This window comes from Hakea prostrata, chromosome 7, assembly GCF_041222555.1.
Source record: "Hakea prostrata isolate BN-2017 chromosome 7, UWA_Hpros_2, whole genome shotgun sequence".
Classification (NCBI taxonomy): domain Eukaryota; kingdom Viridiplantae; phylum Streptophyta; class Magnoliopsida; order Proteales; family Proteaceae; genus Hakea; species Hakea prostrata.
In genome coordinates, this window is record NC_142606.1 from 16,080,144 (window position 1) to 16,107,477 (window position 27,334).

General features: G+C 37.7%; 3 protein-coding genes across 3 annotated transcripts; 2 read left to right on the forward strand and 1 right to left on the reverse strand.

Annotated features, from left to right (window-relative positions):
- Window positions 1-1,550: 1,550 nt before the first annotated feature.
- Window positions 1,551-9,728, forward strand: LOC149010134 (uncharacterized). Its single transcript, XM_089161968.1, has 9 exons — window positions 1,551-1,849; window positions 1,944-2,065; window positions 2,170-2,279; window positions 3,961-4,156; window positions 4,274-4,366; window positions 5,541-5,600; window positions 5,722-5,796; window positions 7,544-7,624; window positions 9,004-9,728. Exons 1-9 carry the CDS (start codon window positions 1,765-1,767, stop codon window positions 9,340-9,342), a joined length of 1,161 nt encoding a protein of 386 aa, XP_089018094.1. The 5' UTR covers window positions 1,551-1,764; the 3' UTR covers window positions 9,343-9,728.
- On the forward strand, window positions 9,489-11,220 carry LOC149010135 (putative invertase inhibitor). The gene is made up of 2 exons (XM_089162404.1): window positions 9,489-9,501; window positions 10,715-11,220. The coding sequence occupies exons 1-2, from the start codon at window positions 9,489-9,491 to the stop codon at window positions 11,218-11,220; spliced, it is 519 nt and encodes a 172-aa protein (XP_089018530.1).
- A 903-nt stretch (window positions 11,221-12,123) lies between these two features.
- Window positions 12,124-25,656, reverse strand: LOC149010136 (uncharacterized). Its single transcript, XM_089161191.1, has 13 exons — window positions 25,450-25,656; window positions 25,263-25,324; window positions 25,095-25,166; window positions 18,345-18,426; window positions 18,041-18,111; window positions 17,643-17,744; window positions 17,140-17,229; window positions 16,782-16,856; window positions 16,558-16,590; window positions 15,090-15,167; window positions 14,726-14,782; window positions 13,855-13,964; window positions 12,124-12,967 (listed from the first exon to the last, which is right to left on the reverse strand). The coding sequence occupies exons 1-13, from the start codon at window positions 25,502-25,504 to the stop codon at window positions 12,934-12,936; spliced, it is 921 nt and encodes a 306-aa protein (XP_089017317.1). The 5' UTR covers window positions 25,505-25,656; the 3' UTR covers window positions 12,124-12,933.
- Between the last annotated feature and the right edge of the window lie 1,678 nt (window positions 25,657-27,334).

Here is a 27,334-nt window from a genome sequence, read left to right on the forward strand (position 1 = left end):
TTTATAAGCTTCACCATAAGTTTCTACAAATTTGAAATCTCTATTTATATAGTTAGATTTATGACGTGTTTAATTAGAAGAAAAAAATTTTTTTTGAGTGAATGAGTGAAGATTTGAATTCTTACATTTTAATAATTTTCTTTAAGAAATTAGGATTTTGTTTATGGATTGGACATGTATTATGAAACTAGTCATTTGTGTTCAAAAATTGCTAAGCCGCTGAATAGAGGGATTTTTATTTGCGGCAGCAGTTGCTGGCTGCTGCCGATGGAGATCTCGCCACGTGTAAAAATGCATATCTAATGGTTATAAATCAAAACTAAGATATGGGTATAAATACACAATATTTAAATTACACTTAACATCTTTTAATTTTTTAAATTTACATTTTTAAACCCACAATTCCATTCGTTGAAGGGAACGATATGGGTTCTTGAGAGGCATCTAGGGTTTGTCCCCGATTTTTCGAATGTCATTTTCTTGGTCAATGAAACTCACCAAGATCACATCCACGCCTTCCACTACTCTCCTCGCATTGATGGCCCGCAATAATCAAAGTAGCCTAGACGCAGAAGAGGGATTGAGTATTTCCATTCTTATGTTGTTCTAGAGATAATCCATCGCGATATCAAACCCTCAAAACATCTTGCTTGATTCAACATGTTGCACCCACACCGCTCATTGTAGTAGCTGTGTTTTTCACTTTCAGATTTGACTCTCCAGGTGGATTGCGATGTTGAAATTATAGTAGGCAGGCAACGGGCTCCAAAATGCGGGTTTTTGTTGTTATTTTTTGCAACCTCACCGAGCAAGAAGAAAAGGGGAAAAGGAAAATAGAAGAACACAAGTGAATCTTTCCATATAATGCAAGTGACTTGATCGATGAGCTAGCCATCATCTAAACAACCAAGCCGCAAAAATGGGTTCCTTGTTATCCGTATCCTCCTCTTCTTCTTCTTGGTTCTCATGTTTTTAGTTTCTTCAGCTACCTTAGGTTCAACTTATGAGAAATTCCTAAAATGTGTTACAGATTATTTTTCTCAATCGATTTATGAAATTGTCTATTCCCCTCAAAACTCACCCTTCTCTTCTTTTCTATCTTGAACTCCAATATACAGAACCTTAGATTCCTTTTGTATAAGAACCCAAAACCTCTCTTTATTCTCACATCTACTCATGAATCACAAATCCAAGCAGCTGTTATCTGTTCTAAACAATATAATCTACAGATCAAAGTCAGGAGTGGTGGCCATGACTACGAAGGCTTAAGAATCGAATCGTGGATTTAAAAGTGAAAATTTGAAAAATAAAAGGTCTTAAATGTAATTTAAATATTTTGTATTCACAATGATATCCACTTGTTTGATTTTAACCGTTAGATATATATTTTTACACGTGGCAGTATCCTGGCAGCGGCAGCAGGCAGCGGCTGCACTGCTTTAGCTTCTACACTTTCCTAAGGAAAAAAAAAAAAAAGACAGCAGGAATAAGAGCATGATCATAAGCTTCACAAGGAACTGTTCCCTTCCTTGGATCATAAAATGCCTTCTATAAACCTCTTTAGCCTTTGGTGACCGTTGTCCTTCTTGGCTCTTTACCTCGGGTCGAAGCGGCTCTTGTTGATTCGGATCCGGCACGATGCCAGATCGATTTCGATCTCTAGCGGCCGATCTATTGTCGATTTCTACCTGAGTCCGCAATCTATTGCGGCGCAGAGCAGCAAGACACTGAGGCTAGCGTGGTGTTGAGAAGCACCTCGTGGCCATGGCTGCCTCCGAAAATGCGAAGTGGCTAAGGGCGTCCATCGCGTTAGTCGTTGCGACGGTTTCTGCTTCAGTAGCTGTTTCAGGTACTTGTCTGCCTCCGCTGATCAGAGGAATCTCTCTTATATCCGTTTCATTTACTGTATTGGAAGAATTTGACTTCGTTTGCTCGTGTGGAAGTTCTCATTTTCAGGAGAAAGTCGAGGGGTTTGAGGTCCAAGGTTCGTGAACTTGAGACCTCTCTCAGGGCCTCCTTAGAGAAATGTGCTTCTGAGAGGCAAGGTAGGGTTAGGTCTCAGAAGGTACTCTCTTCCTACCTGAAAGTCCGTTTCATTCATCTTTGTATTTTCATTGGTTATTTTAATCTAGACGAGTTCATATTGTTGGTCGGAAATGTTCCCTGTAGGCTTTGAGGGAAGCATTGACACAGGTCACAAAACGTAGTTCTGACGAGTTGGAGCTAGTGTCTTATCCCATGACACCCATTGCTGTCGTTCAGTCATGCTTTACCACAAGGTAATTGCCTTCCCTGATAACAATTGATATTCTTTATTTATTTGTTCCTTTTTTTTTTTTGGGGGGGGGGGGGGGATGAGATTTGGTTTTTAAACTATTAATTAGTTATACTGTTGAACATATACGCATAGAATTTATAGTGGAAAAATACATATGTGGAGAGCTTAGACGCACATCTATTTCAGCATGCATTGATAAAATTGGTAACAGCCTGTCTGAAAATGCATGCTTATTGTTCAGTGGTAATCGTTGGATGACCAAGTAAATGGTAGTGAATGTGAATTAGGCAACTGTAGGCGTCTCACATGCTTTACTTAGTGGGCAGATATGGTCCTGGGTGATTAAGCTTGTAGTCAGTAATGTTGATTGTTGAGTGCTAACATGTACAAGGCCATCATTACTGCAAAACCTTTTCATTACAGCTTCTTCCCATAAGGGCAGCCTTTGAATAATCTTCTGTTCCTCTTCTTCACCACTCATTGAAGTATTATTGGAAAACCACTGGGAACCTAGCCTCACAATGGCATGAAGAGACAAATGATGCACAATAATAGGGATTGGGGGCCTGTAATTTTTTCCACTGTCAGAGCAGAAAGACCAGCATTGATGTCCACCATGCCTCCTAAGGTTTTTTTGAAGCTGAACATTAACTGTGCTTCTTATTTTACCTGGTCTGACAATTATTGGAATAATTTACATCTTATGTGGGGAGTTCCTTCTTGGTCTGTATTCAAGAGTTCTCAAGGCATTACCTAATGTCCAGGCACCTTGGTTAACTAGGCTGACTCCCTCTTGGCATTGACTTGATCTTTTGCCCTCTTTCCAGTTTCCAAGGCCCTGCACCACCTAGGTGCTGTGACCACTATGATTTGTGTTGTCGATCTATAGGTTAAAAAGAAATAACAAGACTGAGCTGCTGTTCCTGTGGGCTTGCATCCCCAATGTCTTTGGAGTAGGTTATGAGCTGGCATTGTGGTGCGAGATTGAGCTAATTTCCCTGGGTGCTCCTTGAGATTAATGTATTTAGATAAATTATCCATTAGCTTCTAATATGATCTTGTTTCACTGGAAGTTTCTGTCTGCTAATAACTGTGTTTGTAATTTAGCCAAGCAAGGTGTTATTAGGCCAAGATTTTGTTATGGAACTTCTGACGGCCAATTTTTTTCCAAATCTTTTTGGACAGTGAGAAACTTGTCCATGAAATTGGTGAAAAAAATGAGATACCACATGTCTGATTTGAAGAAGTATCTAAATGGAGGCCAATTTTTTTCCAAATCTTTTTGGACGGTGATAAACTTGTCCATGAAATTGGTGAAAAAATGGGATACCACATGTCTGATTTGAAGAAGTATCTAAATGAATATTTTCAAGTTTGAGAGAGAGGGAGAGCATTGACTGGAGAAATTTTTTGATCAGCTATATTATTTGCAGATACTTCTTGCTGTGGATATTGGACCTATTTAGTAGCAGCTTGATTTTAGTTCGAGGCAAAGAAAATTAAATTATATGTGCTCTTTATCTTTGATTCTATTAGGTTACTTAGGTTCCAAATACTACCTACTCTCGTGTATATCAATCCGTTTATGTTTGCATGGCATGTAATGCCCAGTGTTTGACCAAGGTACTTGTATAGTTGCATTACGCTATATGTCACATTATCTATCACTTTCATTTCTACAGAAATGGGACGCCAAGACAACCTCTGCTTGTACCTCTTGCTAGAGCATGTTTAATATTTGATTCTGGCCGGGTTCCTCCAGCTGCCCTTGAAGGTCTTGGAGAGTATTCTCATTGTTGGATTCTTTATGTTTTTCATTTAAATACAGACCTGGAAAAGTTATGGAAGCAACCAGCTCAATCAAAGTTCAAGGCAAAGGTATGTCTATGATACTCTACTATTGTTATTTATATAGGTTACATTCATTTACTATTTGTTTCTTATGTTCATGAGATTCCTATCAACTGGTGGCTGGAAGTGTTTTAAAATGAACAGGTTAGAGTACCAAGACTTAAAGGTTGCAAAATGGGAGTCTTTGCTACTAGATCTCCACATCGACTATGCCCTATTGGGCTTACAGTTGCCAAAGTAAGTCTGAATTATGCATGAATATAATATAAATCTTGTATGCCCCACAAAATGTATTTTGAATATCTACTTTCTGGCTTATAGCGTGAGGGGCATTGAAGTATCATAATTGCACTGTAACTTGTTATGGTGAAAAGTTAAAAGCCGTTGCTAATCTTTACTTCATTTCTCATGGAATCTTGGATCTCATGTGAGGAATAAACATCTTTTATGGCATAATTTAACCCTGAAAGGAAGGAAAGTTTTACCCTTCTGTGTAGTATGATACTCCAAACAAATACACTTCCTATGGCTATGACGCTTGTTCAGCAATGTCATTGTAGGATTTTTAGCAGGGTCCATCCCTGAAAAGAGGACAGGTTCAACTTCTTCATGGACAACTTAAGTCATGAGTTTCATTCTGCCTGAAATAACTCAAATACCAGTTCCATGGCTTAATTTGAGCTTCATATCTGCTTTAGCTTTACTGATAAAGCCGCTAGCTGATGTACGAGGACAATTGGTGCAGCTTTCTTGTAGTCTCTCGTTTTACCCCTTCGTAGAGCCTTAGCCTACTCAACATAATATAGTTAGTACTGGAGTGCAGGTTGGGCACTCTGCTAACTTTTCCAGAGCTAGTGGTTTTTTTATTTTTATTTCTTTTCAGACGGAGGAGAGGGACTGGGCTGGAAGGAGCAGGGGGACTTCTCTATAGTGCCCATCCTTGACTCTAAAATTGTTAACTAGCTCTGTAAGCTTGTGTATCAGCATTTCTAGGTGCAGGGGATGTTTTAAGAAGATGGTTACCTTGCTTTGATGTCCTTCCGTTTGAAAATCCAGTCAACATGACTAAAATTTAAACCCATTTTGTTCAAAACCTTGACTTTTATACCGAGGGTTCCAAACCATGGATGAATTTTCTCTCAAACTGTGATTTGACAGGAACTTGGTGAGACCTAAGTATTGCTCTGGATTCATTGCACCCATTGTCAAAACAAAAGAATATCAACAAATTCTGGTCATTTCGAAACATCATGAGAGTGAGCGAGCTAGCTATCATAAATTCGTATAAATGAAAAAGTTGATTTTGGGAGTGAATTTTTCCACGAAAAAGGATATCATACTTCTATTTAGTAGTATGATATAAATACATATATTCATCTATCTAAATGGGTTTCATCCTTTGGCATTCTAGGTGGAGGCAGTACAAGGACGTATGGTTCTTCTTTACGGTGTGGACCTGGTTGATGGCACGGTAAGTTTCCTATATTGCTTATGTGATCCAGGCATAGAAATATCCATGTGTGTTTTGTCCCTTGCTTGTTATTGTAGCCTCAAAGAGGTTCCTTAATTGTTATAACTGTTTTAATCAACAGCCTGTACTTGATGTCAAACCTTATTTACCATATTGGACAAAGATCCCGAAAGCAACGGTGCCTAAGTGGGTAATGGTAATTCTCTCTTTCTTATAGGTTTCCACTTGGTGCAGTTTCTCTGTATGTAGAAAACATGTATAGTTTTTATCGTAGTACTGTATCAAAATTTTGTTCTGCTTTTTGGAGAGTGACTCATATTTTGGAAATTTATCACTTCAGTGAGGACGGTTTTATCCACAAGCTCTCTGTTCAGACTGGCAAAACTGATTTGAGTTTTATATACACCTTAGTGTTGTTTGAAGATGGTTATTGCCAATATGCTTCCTTTTGTGGTTGCATCATCCCTAATCTTTAGACCAGATTTTTAGTACCTATGCAAACTTGATACTAAAATGGGTGAACCTGGTGCCAAAGGCTTCCAGAGTCTTTTGGGGGGGGGGAGGCATTTTTCCTACGCAATTTGCTGAGAGACTGTTGCGATGCCCTGACCTCGGGGCTACAATTATGGTCTACCAACCGTTGTCTGGTGTAACTACTTGCTATTTGGTTGCATACAGTTTATATTCGGCAACTTGAGTCATGAGAGTGACTAGTTAAAAGTAGCAAACTCATGCTTGTGTCTGGTGTTACCAATTGGGGCACTTGACTTCATTCTTTTCTTGAACCTTAATATCTTTTCCTATGCTATGTATCGATCTACCGAAATAAAATTTTTATTGTTGTTGACTTTTCTGTTGGGAGTTGGCTCACTGCTTTGAAGTACTTAGCATCTTGTTGGGTGCCTTTTATCTATTTTCCATGTGTGATCCTTGTTTCTTGTGATACCCCTTTAATTATTTATTTATTTATATATTATTTACTTTTATTTGGGAGGAGGGGGGGGGGGGGTTGTCCACTAATCATCACATGGTAGTGAATATTTCACCTCTGAAGTTCTAAACATTGACTTGCTGCCTTGACAATCTCTTGAAGTGCATTCACGAGAATGGGTCAAATCTTGTTTGCCACTCTAAACGATGTGTTAGGTTCTCGTTGCAGGAGATCTTGGAACGTGCCCATCGTCTGGATGCATACAAATAGGGCTGGTCACTATTCGACCACATAGAGAGTGATTTCTTTATTATATCAGTCGGATAGGTTGGACGGGGGTTCTGGGAAATTCTCTAGGAATTCTTCTTTGCAAGAGGTATCTGTTGGTTTAGTGATGTCTCCGGCGGTCTTTTTTCTTTTCAACGGGAATTTCAAAGGTTTGTCTGTTTGCATGGGTACTCTTTCTGTACATTCCTCTATTTTGTCGTCATACTCATTATGCTTTTGAAAGAGAAACTTGATCACAAGGGCAAGTATCCTGACATAATATTTTTTGGTAGATTCGCATATCCTGCTTTTGCACCTCCTGCCATGGTCCTTTGAGTTCCCCTGTGCATTTAGCATGAAAGCAGGTTTCAGCTAATTATTTGCTGTTTGTAAAATTTAAATTGTATAAAACTAATATAATCTGCTCCTGCATCATTCTGGGTTAAGCAGGTTGAACAACTGCTCCCACATATGTACCTGCCAATATGATCAACATCCACAAATTCACTTTAGATTGCTTTACTCTACTCTTTATTACCAAAAAAAAAAAAAAGGATGGTTTTGCTCTCCTGATGTCATAGATGCATGAATTCTGGAAGGAAATATTATTAATTGGATTTCGACATGGTATGCTAAATTCATCTCCTACTCTCTTTGTGTGTGTGAGGTTAGAAAGTTGCATAAAGTTTGATAAACATTTTTATAAATTATTTCTTGTATTGTGTTGCTTGTCTAATCTATTCAGGAGGACAAATTGCTAGCCGTTGCATCTATTAACTTCTCCCAGGAATTCTCTTCCTCTCTTGCCGATTGTTGGGTGACAGCTGTAAGTTTTTGTTTGCATTAATCATCCCATCTATCAGTTCGTCTGTTTTTGAACTTAGAAGTCCTTGTTTTTTACAATTCTCTTTATTCATTAATATTGAAAATTCGACGGTACAATGGTTTCTAGAATTTTCTAAGGATGTCAGTACTAATCAGTTAATATATAATCTTAACTGTACTCCGTGATGAGTGTTGAGAATTTATGGACACACTATTAGGACAGGGTATGTTCAACTGATTGGAACTAGTTTTCTTGATGAATCAACCTATAGATCATGAAGTCTATCCTTATTCTTACAAATCTTGATGGGAGTTTGGGTGGTAAGGGATTAAAGTATCCCTCTTCCTGGGTGACCACAAAAAAGGCTTGTGACAAAATCCATGTCTGGAGTGCTTGAAGTCGTGTAGTGAGATTTAAACAGGAAGTGGGAAGATTGTTCTGAGATAATCTAAAATTAGAGACTGTTTCAGGGTCATGATTTTGATAAATTCCTTCTGCACCGTAAGTAGAGAATATTTTTCAGTGTGTATTGGTTTGTCTGTCCTAGCTTTTACATTGTTCCTTGTTTTCCACTCTTCATATTGTGTGGGTTGTAAGTAAGTCTGAGGTGTAGGTTGTTGCAGTGAGCTCATGTATTTTTAAGGGAACAATGAGGCTACAGAAGAAGAGAGATCAGAATGGTCAACCAAATCTGGTACAGACAGGCATCAGTTTTCAATCATGAGAAAAGGCCAAAATCCAGTACACCACTCAATGCTTAATTATTCGACTCTAAGAATCGTTGAAGCAGCTAGTCCATGACCTGCTCCTAATCACAATCTGCAACTGAAAGGAAATTTAAAACCAGCTTGAACTCCATCAGACTCTTGACCTGCTAGTAGAGATAACTCATCCAATATAATAAAGTTAAATTCAAATTACAAGATATCTCTGTAAGAAATATACAATAGACTCCGGATACCCCTGTGGAACTAAAAACCCAGTTTGGAACCAATTATTATTATCTAGATTTGCAGTGTGGGTCAAGCTTGTTCAGCCATTGAAGGTCTACTACATCACTGAGGAATCTAGACTAGGTCTTCAAAGAAAGCAGTCAAAGCATATGATTGAGGCACTTACAATCTGATTAGTACAAATCCCAGATATACTGACCCTTCTTATCTGATGTACCTTTCTCTCTTTCCTTGTTCATCAAAGAATGTTAGCCTCCCATTTTCATTTTAGGACAAATAAAATTCCTTTTGGAGGGACTATCATCTTTTATTCATGTTACCATGATGGGTTTGCTTATTTGGCAGCTGTGCAACAGCACCACATCATGGATGCCATCTCATAAGCTTGGTCTTTAACTTATTTTATTTTTTCCCCCTCCCTTTCAGGTGAATGCATCACTCTATGCATCGCCAGATGAGTTCCAGAGCTTGATCAAGCAGGTACTTTCATGGGATATACGATCAGTCTCACAGCGTAATCGACCTCACAACGTTATAGAATGCTGTTCCTCAGATTTGGAAGGAGACGAAGTTTCTAATAGTGAGGGCAGACAATTTCTTTCTAGTGATATAACTTATCATCTAACGTTGGAAGGACTAGACATATCATATAGAATTGATACTGATGGAAACGTTATGGTGGAGAAAGCATCGCTTTCACCTGAAGGCCATAATTGTATTCGAAACCGCTGTAATTACATGATGTGGAGAGATGGAAATGGTTGATACTGCTCGGGGATCTAAAATCATATGTTTTAATTCATTCTCGTTTTATGAAATTTGCTTAGCACTCATTTTCTGCAACAAAATTGTACTGCATTATAATACGTAAAATGGTGGGAATTTGTCTTTGGACTTGGTGAGAGGGGTACATGTTTGTGCATGGTGTGTACTCATACACATTATTGGTTTCTTAAGAACTAGAGTAAATTAGGGAATGTTTGGACAAGAAAAACAAAATTAGGCGATGTAAAATGTTTGCAAATCACGGCATGTATGTATAATTTACTCTGTAATTTAGCATAACTTTTATAAACTAAAGCATAACTAAAATAATAAAAGCTCCTTTGTATCCAAAAAAAATAAAAAAAAGCATAACTAAAAAAATATATATAACAAAGATAAACAAATTAGGACAAGATGAGAATAATTTCTTTATATCATTGTGTTGTATGTATTATTTATTTATCATAAAAGTAAAGATATTATAATATTTTTTTTGACATTAAAATATTAGTATCTACAAGAAAATACAATATATGATTTTTGTACACAATAGGGTGTTTTTGGTAAGAATGATAGATTGTTACTCATGATAGGAGGTTCAAAGAGCCAAAGAGCCCCCCTCTGATGATGCCCATGATATGAGGTACATAGAGCCCCGCGGATATGATGGTTACCATTAAACCCTAGTTTTAAGGAGTAAAAGGGTACATTTTAATTATAAATTAAATTCAAGATCCATGAATTTCTCTCTATTTATTCTCTCATATTTTCATTTTATTTATTTTCTCCTGAATCTTGTATTTTATTTCCTGTTTTTCTCCCAAAAATTTCATAAATGATAAAACATTAGAGTAATTAGTAGACATTGAAGTTTTCCTAAATCTTCTCCACAATTATCAGGTATTTATTCTCGCTTTCTCAAATTATTCTTCTCTCTATCTCACTCAAGATTTTTCTACATCTCGCACCACCGACAGACAGCTAGCTACTGAGCTTGTCTATGGAAATTTTCTTTTTATAAAATGCCCCTCTAATGTATGATAAAGAAAAGAAGAATACATGGTGGAGAATCTCAACTCCATTTCACACATTGTTTACGAAAAAAACGGAAAAACGTTTCTTACCCAAATCCTTCGGGAAATAATATATAATACGGTATACAAAAAAGATTTACATGAATAAATTATTAAGATTTTCCTTCCATTTATTTTGTTGCCTCATTTAGTTCTTACCGGAAAAGGAACAAAAAGCTCTAATAAATTGAGCTCAACATTCTATCATTTCTCACCAACCCATCCATGGCTTCAGCAGAAGAGGTTTTCTCTCTTCTCTCTTTTCACTCTCCTGACTCTTTCATTCTGTTTACCTGAAGTTTCTGCATCAGCATTGAAGAGTGATCACGACCTGATTCTCCAAACATGTAAGAGCACAGACAACTACCAGCTCTGTGTATCGCTGCTTCAATCAGATCCTCACAACGAATTGAAGTCCACTCTTCCTGGCATTCTTAATATTTTCGTCGACATTGCGATCAAGAAGGCAACTAGCAATTGTTTGTATGCTGAGAATCTCCTTAAGACAGCAAAAGACGAGGCATCAAACAAGTGCTTGAACACATGCAAAGACAACTATATGTCAAGCGTTTCTTATCTCCAAGAATCATTAGCTGAACTGAAATCCAAAACATATTGGGCTATGAGGATGGATTTGTCAAAGGCTCAACTGGGTGGTCATGTCTGCCAGTTTTCAGATGTTCCTCCGTCATCCTTCTGTAAATCGAAACTGACGAGTAGAAATGATGGATTTGATCAGCTCTCTCGCTTCAGCATGAAGGTTTTGGATCTCATTGATCCCAGCCGCAAACCTCCTCTGGTTTAATGATTAAGAGCTAACGTAATGCAGATTTTAGATTAATATATTTTAGATTTCAGTTAAACATGGTTTCCAGTGCCTGGATGAATGTCTTCCTTTTGGGAAAATAACTTCAGCAAAGATCGAACAAAAAGTTAAATCGTGCAGAACCAACAACCCCCAATCTTACTTAGTAATTCGATCTTAGGATCCAGGGTTTTGTCATGAGTCCTAAGAACCTGTGGATTTTGTTTTATAATGTAAGAACAGAGTCTGATTAGTGGTGGTATTGAGATTACTATACTTAGGAGGTTCTGACTTCTGAGAGCTGATTTTGGTGACAACCCACATGAATAATAGATCCTTTCCTAAAAAGGCGAGGAAGGAAAGGCTCTGAGAGCTGATTCTGAGAGCCTTCTGAAAGGAAAACCAAGCATGACCGATTCTCGCTTTGAAATATTTACAGCAGGGGACGGTGGTGGGCAAGGGGCCGGCGGTGGTGGCTGGTGTTTTTCAGCAGGTAAGGTGTAGCCGTGTAGGTAGAAAATGGGTAGAGGGAAAACCCAAATGTTAGATATATTCTCCCTTCACCACATTAATGAGTGGAAAATTTAGTCATGACATGCCTTTATGAGCCAAATGGTCATCTGAATTTCAAAATTTAAATTTATCAATCGAATAAGTAATAATGGGTAATAAGTAATATTGCACTTTGTTGAAAGAGTATTACCAGCAATTATCCCACTTAAAAGAGGAGACTAGGGTTTCACCCCTACGACCCTAAATGGCTGCCAATAAAAAATCCCTATTCAATTTATCAGAACTTAGAGGTATACCGTGAAAAAGCATTAGAGAAACAACAAACCTTACCCTGATATATCCTCTATCAGGGTAAATTACTGATGGAGCCAATATCAATATAAAAAATTTAGAGTTTCGCATATGCATCCTCTTCAATTATCTCCCACGCTTCTCTCTACCTGATTCAAGTTAGGTGATCCGCCAATCTGAGAGTCATTTCAAAGGTGGCAACAAAACCAGAACTCAACAGAGGTACCAACACTAAATCAGCTCAAATAATTAACTTCAAGAACCATGAGTTTTTTTTTTTTGGTAATCAAAACCATGAGTTAAAACACCATGTATTGTATTAATGAAATGCTTGTTGGGTTTGTCCAGGTTCAAGATAAAACAGATGGCTTTGCAATTTCTTTAACCCAATTTAAGCAGGGCTCTAGAAGTCCATCCGTGCCCACAAATATCCAACCCCCTACCAATATAATCTCTTGACCCTCTGATCACAAAAGAAAAGTAGGGAAATGACAGGGCAGTGACAGTTCCAAGCTATTCACCTCAAGCGCTTCAGAAGTACCCTAACAGAGACCTCAAGGATCCTTAGAAAAAAGGCACCTCGTATAAGTGATTCTAGGTGCACTTAAACCTCTCGTATCAACAAGATAAGTAGTTACAGCTCACATATTTACATCTAGAAGTAGTAAATTTGTAAAAGCATTGATGATAAAGATCCCTGTACAATAAAGGCTTTTCAACCACCAATTTGATTGGTCAAACAAAACGAAATTTCCCTTGCATCAAGTGCATAAATATCTGATAAGCTGTACTCACCCAAGACTGGTCATACCAACTCAGGTGCAATTATTCAATTCAATAAACTCAGGGCCGCTTTTTACGAATCATCTTTTCTCAATATGTATACTCAATAATTGCACAGCCAAACTCTCATAACAAATTTTCGAATCCTATCGAAACAGTCCTGCACGTAAAAACCATAATACAAGTGAGAGGATGCCAAAGGTGGTGATAGAGAATGATCATCAGTTGAATAACAGATTAATTGCTAGTGAGAAAGGATTAACTTGCATCATGGCAACACAATCACAATTATAGTTATTAAAAGAGGATCGGAGGCCAGAGTTTCGGATTTTTCAAGGTTTTCCTATTGACTAGCTTTTTCTTGGCACAGTGATGTATTTCTCACCAGCTGAATGTTCAACTGAAGGAAGCAGGCTCTATGAAAATAGGGGTTAAGATGTTTGAGCCTCGAAATCTACTAAATGTTGGAGCCTTGTGCAGTAGATATGGCCTTTGTTGATTTTTGAGTGTGGTTGCAGGGGACCAGGGGTTGAGGTTTTCTTAAGTTTTTTCCCTTTCTGGAGAGGAGAAACTGCGAGGCTTTTATTTATTTATTTTGGGGTGGAGGTGGTGGTGTTGTGGTTTGGGTTTTGTTTTGGGGAAGGGAGTGGGAGACCTGACCAATGAAACTCCCAATGCAATAAGACAACCACATCAGTGCAGAATATCTCAAATTATGAGATAAAGAAAAACTGGTCTTAAGTACCCAGAAAACTCTAAAACTGTACCCAGTGCACAAGGCTCCCATGTTTAGCAGGGTCTGGGATAATCAAATGTACGCAGCCTCATCCTGTTTCCAGTACTTGGAACCCGCAATCAAGCATTCAGCAAGTGAGCACTTGACCAATGAGTCAAGCATGACCCCTACAACAGCTTATCCAACCCCCACCCCCAACCAAAAAAAAAAAAAAAAACAGAAGGAATTATTATAGCCTAAGGCAATCCAGTGGCACAACCAAAATATGCAGCAGATGTACCAATAGTAAAAGAAAAAGTCCGGCTTGATACCTGATCACACTTCTTGTGTTGCCATCCAATCTATCAAATCCAGATTGCATGCCAGCATTGGCTTTATTGGTATCGTCTGTTGGAATGCTATCCATAATTTGCTTCAGACCCTGTAGGAGATTAACAAGAGGATCACATTAATACAGTCACAGGTTGTAGTGCCAGTGCATTTTAGTTTTTTCAGAGACAACAAAGCATGCAAGCTGCATGACATTAGTCTGATACATCATCATCCATGCACGCACCATATGGTACGTAAAATTTTAACTTGGATACCTCTTTTACAATGGAGAGTGGCACCCACATATCATGCATAGTTGCAGATTATGTGTGGTACAAGATGTTATTTTCATTTGCAACTGCCAATGGGCAACAGCATGGCTGTCCACGGGTCAAAATCTGCATCACTCTTTTAGGTCATCCGTCCGATTTTTTCACTCGTATTTAATTTTTTTTTTTTTTTTTTTTTTTTTGGGGGGGGGGGAGAAGAAGCAGAGAGAAAGTGATTCATATCTGAGTTCTGAAACACCTACATTAGTAGGAAGAATCAAGGCAAATTTGTAGCCTAACTTGTTGCTGATTTTTTTTGTCATACTTTGTTTTTTATTTCACATTCTTGGATATGATTTTATTCAACTGATTAGTTTTTTATTTCATGTTTTTTGGAAATGATTCAGATTCAACTGAAGCACAATCCATCTTGGTCCAATGTCTGTTCAATTTAAGATGTCTTAATTTTATTCCTCAGCAACATATATAGACTAGTCAGGACTGGATCCCCACCCCTAGCAAAACAAACTCATTACAAGGTTCTGTTTATGATGACACGACATCACCACATAAAAACTAAACAAAAACAAGCTGCAGAAACCTGAATCCCTGGTTGTGTGATGAAACCACGTGCCCTACTAGGAGGTTCAGGAAGTGCCTGCAAGAATATGTCCAAGAAATGATTTGATCAATAAATTAGAAGACAATATAAATGCAAATTTTACCAATGGGCAGCTCTCGAGCAGCCACCTTGTCTCAATAATAGTATTTACCAATCAAAGATAGATTATGATATCTGTTCTTAGATCTGCTCAAGTCCAATTTTGAACCCTTAAAAGATCATTGAATCTCAACATATTTTCAAATATTTGGATCCACACAACAATAATACAGTAACTGTCATCTTTACCAATCAAAACAAACATACAAATGATAAACTCAAAAGCCAAAGCTATAATTCAAACCTTGAAAACTTCAGTCACTTTTGGATCTTTTGAACCAGCAAATTGGCATAGAAACCACAGACATTCATTAGCATGGTCCTGTGCCCACAAATCTGTCAGCAATTGAAAAAGCAAAGAATAGCTAAAAGGGAGAAAAATAGCCACATCAGACACCGCATCTGTTACCACAGAACAACTAGTTTAGGAATATATTATGCAGTTGGTAATGTTCCCACTCTTGGAGAACAGTTCTTGTGTAAAACCATTTTCACGTGGTCTTGGGCTGGGTGACCATTCTTGTTTGGAAATGAGCATTTGATAAAACCCATTTTGGAAATATTTCCCAGTTGAACCCACAATCTAAAAAATCTAGTCTTCAAGCTAGGGTGCAGGGCAAGCAAGCAAGGCAGAGAGCGTTTTTGAGCAAGGGTAGGGGTGAGGGTGGTCTAGAGAGACCCTCACCATCATGACCATTTTATCAAGTTTCTCTTCTGCAACAGCATGTAAGCTGAAAAATTCATTCTTCAAGAACAAAAGAATGCCAGAACTGTTTTCCAAGAGCATTACCCAAACATCCTTGGACCGTATTTGAAATGAAGAAGTTATTCAGCATACATGAAAAAAGCAATTTTTACTGTACCCCACAACACCCCCCCCCCCAACCCAAAAAAAAAAATACAAGGGGAAAGGGACAGACTCAACAGGAATAAAAACAGAAAAATAAGAACTAGCTGTTCAAGAATGTGTGAGTTATCTTCCTAATAACCAGAAAGCCAAGAACCATAAAGTCCACACCTAGAACGCACAAAATCCAATCACCATTTATTTATGCATCACACCAGTTAAACACACCATGAGTTGCATGACAAGTTAGTCCAAGTGCATCGATTCAATTTTGTTGAAATATCCAAAGGTATTGTAATAAGTCGGTCACTCAAGAAGAATATGCCACTTAAGTCTTCAGGTTTCAAAGTTTACATACACAACCTTCTATTTTTGGTAAATGTAAGGTTCTGGTTTTATGGTGGAGTCCAGTAGGTTTCTAGAAGCCTAGTGAGACATTTTCCTCAGAAATTCAGTTGGAAACAAGAATCACTGTAACAGGTTTAGAAACAAGATTTTTAAGAAACAATTGAATAACAGCAAACCAAAGTTTCAGCTGTGGTCCAAAAGCTGGTCTAAGGTCAGTTATACAGAGATGAAAGGTTCCCAACTTCAGCTTAAATGTGGTGGATCTGAAGTAAAAGTTCAGCCATATTTGTGGTAGCAATGTAGCATTATAAAAAAAGGTTCAGAATAGTAACAAAAAGCAGTACATTCGCAAAACTTTAGAGAATGATTATGATGAACTGATTTGATGGATAAAGAGTGAAAGGAACCTATAACAGAACACATAAATCAGCAATCGAGAGTCAACCATGAAATTGAAGAAAACTATCTATTCCAAGAGTGGAACTTAATATAAAAATCCACATGGATCATCGTTCACCTGCTTCTCTTCCATCGTTAACAACCTCCAGTCCTGAAATGATAGAAATGTGTAAGAAATAGAAAATTTGCACAACACATTTCTTTTACATTTTAGACTAGAGATAACCGGCCTAGCACAAGCTTACCAAAAATAATTATAAGAAAAACAAGCAAACAATTAAAAGGGAAATTAGGAAAGAAACACCAGATAGATCATTTCAACCAATCATGGACAGAACTTACAATGCTATGAACCATTTCCTTTACTGAACCCAAAGTATCATTGATTTGACCAACATTAGTACGAACTTCAGTTACCTGTTTCACAAATTTCAACCATCCTACGTGAATAATACTAAAAACCGAGGAAAAACTCATGGATGCAATACAATTATGACAGCAGACCAATTCCAAAAATGCTACATCCTCATTATGTCGTGAGAATTCATCTAGATTGTGCTACGAATGTGACCAGAGGATGAGTGCTTCATAGAGGGAATCAGACTGTCCCCATGATCTCTTCAAACCTTTTGTTTCCCCCTCTTTCTTTCCCTATTAATCTGTTGAAACACCAAAAAAAAGAAAAACACCAAGTGAATACCTCTCCCTTAATTAGTTTTGACATTTCCTTTTGATCATCCAGTTTCCCATCCAAGTTTTCAATCCGTTGTGTCAAATGCCTCTTTGCAGCCTGCCCAACAAAAAGGGTTAGTAGATAAGAGACTATATACACCATACAGAATTTCAGGATAATTAATAAACAATAATAACTATTTTTGTGTTCAGATATTTTATGTTGCCAAAAAAAAATCCCCTTCTTATCTGGTTATAAACAGAAAAATGGGCGAGATATCATATGCAAATGAACTAGCATGACAGGGGCATATCACCATCAGAGGCAGTTAAGTCTAACATGGATGAGACAGTTTCAGGTAATTGAAGATATAAGTGGCATGAGAAACTTTATCCAAGAGGCCAAGACCTCCGAATTTGTTCAAAAGACAAGCCACAGAAATTCATAAGAAATTACAATACCAAAGTAAAAATTACAGATAAATGCAGGATACAAAGCAGTAATGAAACAATAAGATGTGCTTGACTTACTGCAAGAACATTGGTTAGCTGCTCCAGATTATTCGTCATGCTTGCAACAGCATTTGCCATGTGACTCTTGGTCACATACATAAAATCAGAGAAGGACAAACCCTAAAAAGTAAGATATAGAAGAGAGATAAGATAAAGAAAACCAACACCAAATTATACAGAATGTTCAATGCTAAGAAATCAGCATTCTAAATTCAAAAAGAAAGTTTTTTTTCCATCAAAAAAGGTGGGGGGGCAGCCTGAATTGTTTGCTCACAATCTCAACACTACGAGGTTAACATTAACTTACATTACCAAGGGAAATGGAAAAGAACATACAACGCTGAACATCCAAAACCAAAGTTACATGATTCATCTTAAGGAAAAGGTTTAAGAACTTGTCATGACTAATCCAATACCTTCCACCACATATATCCATAGCCTAATGCCCCTAGGGCCACAGCAGGTGTTGCCAAGGCTGTTATGTTTCCTGGTAAGACAAAGAATTCATTTGAACTATAAGTAACATACCCACCTGGAAAAAGGGGCTGAGAATATCTGATAACATCTTTACTATATACTTCCAAGAGTGGATATCTTGTAACTTGAGTGGTAGGAAAGAAAGCAGAAGAATATTTTACTACATTTTTGGTGCATAATGGAAAATTAGTAAATCTGTGAGGTCTTAAGAACTATTTAAATTTATTTTATTGCAGCAGATACCTATCTGGCTGCTATTTCCATTCAGAACAGTAATCTGGCGTCGCGATGCAATTTTACGGATCTCCTCGGCAAGTCGATGCACCTACCAAAATAAATAGAAAAGCAGGAAAAAATTGAATAATAGCCAATGTGCATCAAAGTTTTTAACATCAGCTGCCCATGCAGCTGTTGATTTTTGCGGTGCACTAAGCCCACATTCACCAGGCATCTTGAGTTCAAACATCCTGCCTGTTACCTTCCTCCCAAAAAATGTTTCCACTAAAGGAAATTAATTAAACCCTGAAATGTATCATGTTTTGACTTCCTTAAGTAATTGGTTTGAGTAGGATAATCAAAATTGACATGTTGATTTAATAGACTAGTGGTCATGGATTTGAGTCACAAAAAAGAGGCTCCCCAATAAACCTGGAGTAAGGCTGCATGCATCATGGTCTGGGGTAAGGCTGCATACTTTATAGTCTCCCCGGAACCCAAAGTAGCAGAAGCTTCGTAACATTCTGTAGCCCTTTATTGAGACTTAAAAATGAAGAATTTCAGCAAACCCACACCTACTGGCACTGTCAGTATAACACAACATACTCGGTTACAGGAGATAAAATAATGTACCTCTGTCCAAACGCATTTTATCACCAAGACAAGTTTCCCCAATTTTCAATAGAAAACTAAAGAGTGGCGCCATAAAATTCATACTCAGTATTTTAAAACAATACCTTCACCTAAACAAGTGGCACCTAGCAAATGAAGAAATACCAAGAGACCAAAATCATATGTGGAACTTTTACAGCTTGTAATCATTGATTTTGGAGAGTTTTGGATCAAATTCGAAAAAGAAAATCCCAAGACAGAACTTATAACAGATGGAATGAACAGGGAAAAAGAGAAATGACAAAAAAATAAAGATACAACCTAAAACTAAACCAGTAATAGTCACTGGGCAACTAATATAGGAATACACCAGTAAGGAAAGAGTAAGTCACCATGATGGTTCCTCTGTATCAATATCAATACCACTACCAGTACCAAAACACCCTAACTGCTAAACCTCTACTACATGAACTTGTCAAACCAAATAAAGTGGTTTACGTCCTATATAGACCAACCATCCCAATATCACATTAACAGTGACTGTATAGCACAATCCTACAATATCTAAGAAATGTGTTCATTCGTTCAAAAATGTTAGGACGTAAATCTTAATCATGGTTCAAATTTTAACCAAGATGGGTCGAAATTTCATGACGCAGCACCAATTTAATGAGGGGCAATTCTTCAAAGATCTTTTAAGAGACCAACTCATATGGGACCAACAAGGGGTTTCTAGTATGGCCACAAATAGAGCTGATTTGAAGGCAAGGATCCATGTAGCTGAACCCATTTAATTGGGACAAGGCTGTTTCCTCTTGTTCTTGTGGGTATGTGGGTTATTTGCGATATGGGCTGTGATGGGATGATTTTTAGGGGGGGGAAATTAAACTAGGGTTTGGTGGTTAAAGATCATACGTTCTTAAATGATATTTAGAATATCAAGGATACATAGCCCATCCCATGGGAGATATGGGACAAATTCCTTGAGATGAGAAACTGGGTGTCTATTGGAATCAAAATGGGTTAAAAGTCGAAGGAAATGTAGGGATATGATTCCCCAAGTTTGGTTGGATTTGGATGGCTAAGTTGGGAGATATAAGGGTTCTTTTTTGGGGGTTTTGGGGAATATGAAAATTCAATAATGTATGTATGCATGCATGAACATACGTATGTACACACATATATGTGTGTGTATATATATGTATATGTATATGTATATATTGAAATGGAATGGTCAAAATGGGGTCAAACTAGGATCTAAGGTCATTAGGATTAGCGGGACGATGTATCTGAAGTTTGGGACAGATCTAACGGTTATATTGGCGTACATCTGACCTTGAATTTTGGTTCTCTAGGAGAAAAGGAAAGGAATGTAGGCCAAATATTTGAATGCACCCTTGAGGACGGAATACTCAGATGGAGAATGAAGGTCGAATTCTGATCTTCAAACAGTCACAGGTGTCTCGGTTTGATTTCACCTAGAAACTTCTTAGTGTTTGGATCTTCAAATAATTGACAGAACCAGAACTCCTACTGCTTGGATCTTCAAACTAATTGACAAAACTAAAATAAAACACACTAAGTGCTTGAAGGGAAGCTTGTTATTCATTCATTCAAATATCTTCTCTAGTCTAATCGATGGAGGGCTTATTTATAGCCTTACATAAAAAAGTCCTACTTTCAGTAAGACTTAGAAACTGGTTAAAACTAAGAAAATTGAACCTGACTGACTTAGAGACTAAAAATTGAAATAAAACATAGGAAAAAGACTACTTAACCGTCATAACTATATATCCTGGTCTGCTGACCACTATATATATTCAAGGTGTTTACACCAAAGATGAGCAATCTAAACAATCCGAAAAAAGTCTACCAGACCTAGAATCGCTGATGATGATTCAGTCTGACCGACCTTTTTCAATTAATAAAGATTTGCCCCGACAAGACTTTAACAGTCCCAACAATCAACCCCAAACTAGGGTTGGCAGGATGATGTACTGCGTAGATCTTACCTATAATTTCGGGTGTATTGGGAACTCCAAAAATTCAAAGGGAAAAGAAAAAAAAAAGTGATATGAGAAGAGAAATCGAGTGTAGGCTGCTAGCTACTTGGAAGGACCCTTGAATATGGAAGACTCAGATGGAGAATGAAGGTTAAACTCTTTATCTTCAACCTGTCATCATAGGTGTCAAGGCTTGATTTCACCCAGAACCTTCCTAGAGTTTGGATCTTCAAACCAATTGACAGAACCAGAACTCCCACTGCTTGGGTCTTCAAGCTAATTGACAAAACCAAAATAAAACACACAAAGTGCACAAAGGGATGCTTCTTAACCATTCATTCAAATCTCTTAATCTAATTGATGGGGGGCCTATTTAGCCTTACATAAGAAGTCCTACTGAAATTAGGAATTAAAAACTTGTTTGAACTAGGAGGAGGATAGAAAATAACTGACTTAGACTCTCATAATTGAAACAGAACATAATAAAAAGACTATTCTGCCCTCATAACTTACGTTGGGCAGAACATATATAATTGATGCAACTACTTTAACTATTTCGTACTTAGCCCAGCACTAAACTTTTGGGAACATAGAATAGGCTCATGGCCACATAATCCTATTAAGCAAAGGCCTAATACCCATATCTATCAACCCTAGGTTGATTTCAAAGGAAAATAGGCCAATTCGGCGTTGGATTTGCATAATTTAGGACTAATCTCAGTTTCCCAATAAACCAAGACAAAAAAACCATGGTTTATTTTTTTAAATCACAGGTTTCAACAAGTTTGAACAGTATCTCACAAATCTCGGTAGTTTCAACCAATATATCGAAAATTTCAATTGTTTCGACCAATAAATGCCAAGTTATGGCCAATTCCAACCAACCCAATTTCAATAGTTCTAGCTAGTTTCAAGTTTCAACAAGTTTCCATAGTTTCAACCAGTTTTGACAGCTGATGACATGTCGAGTTATAACCCAAAAATTCCCCTAGTTTACCCATCTCGGCCATATCTCAGTTTCTGACTGCTCTAAACCAGCCTTGAACCCAAGATCTTGATCCTTGGTCCTAATACTAATAAAGTTACAAAATAGAACTCCAATGAGTGGTCAATGACTCAACCCTATACATTACAAGAAACTCTTTTTTAGGACTCCTTATACTAATGAAATTACAAAATCACCACACCCATGAATAATTGATTATTGAAATAACCTAAATTAAAACCCCCTGATCCAGTTGACTTGTAAAATTGAATCCCATCGCAGATCAACAACCACAAGAAAGTTAGACATAGCTCTTCCAATAATATTTAGGATCACAAGAACGACAAATTGACTTTCTTGGATAGTTCTGAGTATAACCCGTAAGAGACGAAATAGGAAGACCAATTTCACATAATATGCTCCTTCAGGCCACCCCCACTGATTTAATATTTTATAAAATCATAGGATGATGCAGACAATCATCTCAGTTGCACTAAAGCAGGGTAGTTTCTATCCCAAATTTTGGGTTCACTTATGCCCTTGAACTTGCCTGTTCAAGCCCATAAATTCTGCCAACAGCATATATCAAGCCAGCAGGGAGTTTGGCTATCAAGCACATCATGCCCGGATCGACTAGCCTTATTGGGGAAAGCTAAAAGTCAATGCCAGCTGGTTTTTGAAGATCATTCCAAGAATTTGTTATCGAGGTCTCATCTGACTCTGGAGAAAAAAAATTTACCAGAATTTCAGTAGTACCATGGCCACCTGTATTGAGATCACATTGAATGCCGATGAGCTGTACATGGAGAGTTCCTTCAAATGCAAATCACCTCCATCCTAGACCTTTTATGGGGATATTTTTTTCTTTTTTCTTCTTCTTTTTTAGCTTCTTGTGTTTTATTACTTTAGAAGAGTTTCTGTTTTTTATCAGATATATTTATGTAGTTCTACCAAGATGCAAATTGGAATTGTTTCTATTCCAAAATATTCCCAGTGATGCACGCCGGAGGACCTACATCTACAAGAAGCCCAAATAGGGTTCTTGAGGTTGCAGTCCAGCAGTATAATACTTACAATCGTAGTATAAGTATTCCACATTTAAGTTTCTTTTTTTTAGTTTTTCTAAAGCTCTATAAATCTCAGTTAGGCAATGGTTCAGTATTTGGTTCAATTGGTTCAAGCTGATCTAATTTAAGTCAAGCAGAAAAATCTTTTAGTGTTTTAAGTTCATTTGAATTTTTGTTTCAAGTCTTTAAAAAAACTCCACACATAGAAAGGAGACCATACTATGTTCTATTCTGATTTTCTAGCCGTAATCCAAATAGGGCTCCTGTAATCAAACTAATTAAAGCCCTATGAATATTGGGCATTGAGAAAGAATAAAGACAACACCCAATTTCTGCAATTTTGCTGAAGACTGAGGATTCTTGGTGTTTCGAGTCCAAACCCTTATGGATCCTTGTGCTTCAGGTCCAGCTGGTTAAGGTTCTTTGTGTTTAAAACCCAAAAACCTGCTATGAACATGGAATCAATCTATCATTACCATACTCTGCTTCCTCCATTAAGAACAAAATCTACAGCGCATTAGTTGCAGATCCAGTTCTTTCCCCCTCTACCTGCCGTTTTTTACTCTTGAACCCGGAAAAAAAAAATATGCTTACACATACTTGAAGGAAAAGAATGGAATAAGTGAAATGAATGACCTAGGGAAGCCACAAGTTGGATAAGGTATGTATGTATTTAGTGTTCCACATTCAACCATGAGATGCTCCAGTGAGCCATTGGGATTCCAATCTAGGACAGATGAGAAAGGTTAAGTTCCTAACTTTCTGGCAAGATACTCTGGCCAGCTAGAGGAATGGCCCATCTGGGATAGGATGAGAGGATAAATGCCACTAAGTGGTATGTTAGATACCTCATGGCCAGCAGCGGGCTGAGGGTTAAAATCACATCATGGCTTACTTATAAAAACTATTCGTTGCAGATTGTCCATATGACATGAAGAAGAAAAACAAAGCTTTGTTTAGCTGTATTTTTACCTCATTAGTTCCAGAGGGAAGAAAGAGAAGAGGTTTGTGTGTTTAGGAATGCCATGAACTTTTACGTTTATAACTCACGCATTATGTCTTTGTTGTGAACTGTGCCTTCACTGCCTTTTTTTCTATCTAGCAGGTTATTCTTGCTCACTCCACTCTGTTTATTAGAGATTTTATGGGTAATGATTTACATGGGGTTCTAAACAAACCTCGATTAGGGCGACAATGTGGGCCACAGGCCCATCTGGATTTGGGGTGGGGCAAAATGTTACATGAAGTCCTGATAGCATCAGTAAGTAAATACTACAGTAATGCTCATTCTTAGTTGAGCTGGCATCCACTTCACAGGACTTCTTCTCTTGGGGACTCGATTATCAGCTAATAGTGAAGATGCACAATGATATGAATACTAAGTTAAGAACTCCTGGAGGTTGTAATCATTGATACTGAGGTTTCCAACCATTTTCTTTGGAACTCTTCGTTTACTATAATTTAGATAAATACCAACTTAGCCGAACTAGTCGAGGGCCTGCCCTTGCCAATGGAAGAAGAAAGCACAAGGCCAGCAAAAACCATGAATGACACTACACAAAACTAGTGATCATAGATAGAGAGATCGACTAAAACGTATAAGGAGTTAATAGATTTAGCGTCCCCCCCCCCCCCAAAGAAAAACAAATTTTAAATAAATAAAGGAGTGGATAATATCCATGGTTATTTGTTAGTTGCAGCCAGTTAAGTCCCATCATTTTTCACACTACAACTACATTCCCCCCCCCCCTCCCCACCTACAATTCGAATATACCATGATAACTATACATCAACTTCACAGGCCTACAACAATCCTCTCTTATAACTTATGTATGAGAACCCAAACCTTCAGAGCCTCCAATCATCAATAAGTCCATTTACTTGTGATTTTTTTTTAAACCAAAAAACCCATTTCCTGGAACTACTAATAATCTGCTAGCATTCAAACTTATGAAAATAATATATAAAATGAATTAAAAATATTAAAATTAAAAAAAAAATAAAAAATAATAAAAACAAAAACAAAAACAAAAAACAAACCCTTCCCTTCATATTTATCAACTGAATCCCTGACTATTAACACCCGGGTAGGTTTTTTCCATAGGCCTACCTGAGAAGCAATGTCATCAGACGAGTCCGCACCTGACGATTCTCTAGATTTCTCTACTCCTTTCACCAGCTCCTGCTCCAATTAAACAACACAATAAGCTGTCAAACGCATTACTTCACTCTGCATAAAACCAACAATCGGGGAAAAGAAAGTGACTGAAAACCAGACCTGTAGCTCACCCAACAACTCCGACAACCGACCCTTGTTCAATAAAATCGTACCAGTATACCCTGGAAGTACAAACACAAATCCATATTGAAATTTCAGACTCGGAACAAAGTCGAAGGAAAGGAAAACCTTGAAACTTCAAGAAAATCATGTGATTTCCAACAGATTGAAACAAATCGATCGTTACCTGCTCCAATGAAAAGCAGGATCTTAGAGAAACCCATTCCAGCTTGCATGGCCATAGCTGAAGAGAAACCCTAGTTCCTCCCCTTCCTCCTACGATGGAAACCCTGTATTAGGAACTGTAGGAAGGTGTGATGAGAGCGAGGTCTGTGGAAGAAGTCGCTTTAAAAGTTCAATCGGAAAGCAGGGTAAGAAGAAAAACCAGAGCCCCGTGATTTATTTATTTATTGAGTAAATTACAGGTTTAGTTAGGTTTAATCTAAACTCTTCCTCTTCTTCTTCTTTATTTTATTTTATTTTATTTATTTATTTATTTATTTATTTACTACAAATGTGCTTTGTTAAGCCGGATGGGATAATAATATGCCTTAGGATAGTCCAACGTACGACCTCTTCATTATGAGGTGTTGGCTTATACTCTATATTGCATGTTTAATACCTAAATTGTCGGTTTTTTCTTTTTTTTTTCCGGTGAAAAGGTGCTTTGTATTAAACTAGGAATAGAAAATAAATATTACATGCGTTGGTAACGCTTCCCATTGGCATCCTAGTGAACAAGTCGGGCCACCAGATCCGGAGAAAGGTTACATAGACATAAGTGGGTTTCTCCAGGGAAATTCGAGAAACAAACTAAAAAATCAGCACAAAAATTAGATTCCCTAACATGATGTGTGAAAACACAGTGATGTAGCCTATGCTTGATGTCCAAAATATCATCCACAATACCTCTTGCTGCCCATGGGATTTGTAAGCCTCCAATTAGGATTTGAACTGCAAGTTGAGAGTCGGATTGCACTTGTACTTGAGTATGACCATAATGTGTAGCTCTTTGTAAGACCACAAAGTATTGCTTTTAGCTCCATATGAAGAACATTTTTGTCATTGCTACAACCCGCTGAAGCAAATACTACATGGCCTTCCGAGTTTCTTCCAATTGTGTCGTAGCCACCATGATTGCCCCGAATTGATCCATCGCAGTTAATAGCAATCCAAGGATCAAGTGGTCTGGTCCACTTGTGCATTGAGAATTTGGCTTGTTGGAAGTTAGGACGAATGAGCCACCAGTTGAAAAATTCACGGCTATGATTAGTATCCTCCACATAATCGGTTGAGTTCAAAAACTATGCCTTGTATCAGAGATGATCCGGGCAAGTAAGGTAGGAGCTGAAATGTTATCATCTCTAAATATCTTGTAATTCCGGGCTTGCCAAATGCGGTAGATGGTCGCATTAAAACTGAAACACTTAATTTTGCAAATAAAAGATGACCCTAATAAGTGTGATTGTACCCAGTGAAGTTCCTCCATCCATGTTGAGTATATTTGTCTTTGATATCCGTTTCTTACAATAATATTCTTCCATATAAATTGAGTGAATGAGCATTTAAATAGCAAGTGATCTAAAGTTTCGGATTCTCTACCACATAGACAGCAATTAAGATCCACTTGTATCCCCCATGAGGCAATCACATATTTCGTATTTAACCGCTATTTACAAGCCAGCCAAGAGATGAAAGAAATGCGAGGCTGTCCACCAGAGTGCCACACCACCTTGGCCCAAGTTGTCGTTGGGCTCCTTTGTCTTATATAGTCCCATGCATATTTCATATTGAATAGGCCATTAGCTAGCGGTTTCCAGATGAGAGTATCACTTGGTAATCTATGGTGAAATCTAATGACTTTTATCTCATCCCAACGCTTCAAAACTTCAGCATCACTGAGATTTTGTTTCCATGTTCCTTCACTACTACAGATAGTTGTAACCTTATCACTAAGCTTTCTACCCATCGCCTCAACCAATTGGATTTTTTCATGTTGAATGGGATTGCCATTGATCCACGGATCTGTCCATAGGTATGTCTCATTCCCGCCTTTCAATTGAATCTGCACA

What these genes read in the sequence shown, in the direction of transcription:
- LOC149010134 (XM_089161968.1), top strand. Translation starts at nt 1,765, where the DNA reads ATGGCTGCCTCCGAAAATGCGAAGTGGCTAAGGGCGTCCATCGCGTTA. An exon ending in AATCAAAGTTCAAGGCAAAG is followed by an intron (nt 4,157 to 4,273) that starts GTATGTCTATGA and finishes TAAAATGAACAG; the next exon opens with GTTAGAGTACCAAGACTTAA. An exon ending in CCGATTGTTGGGTGACAGCT is followed by an intron (nt 7,625 to 9,003) that starts GTAAGTTTTTGT and finishes CCTCCCTTTCAG; the next exon opens with GTGAATGCATCACTCTATGC.
- LOC149010136 (XM_089161191.1), bottom strand. Translation starts at nt 25,504, where the DNA reads ATGGCCATGCAAGCTGGAATGGGTTTCTCTAAGATCCTGCTTTTCATT. An exon ending in TGGAAATAGCAGCCAGATAG is followed by an intron (nt 18,112 to 18,344) that starts GTATCTGCTGCA and finishes TTGTCTTACCAG; the next exon opens with GAAACATAACAGCCTTGGCA. An exon ending in TAACGATGGAAGAGAAGCAG is followed by an intron (nt 15,168 to 16,557) that starts GTGAACGATGAT and finishes TTGTGGGCACAG; the next exon opens with GACCATGCTAATGAATGTCT.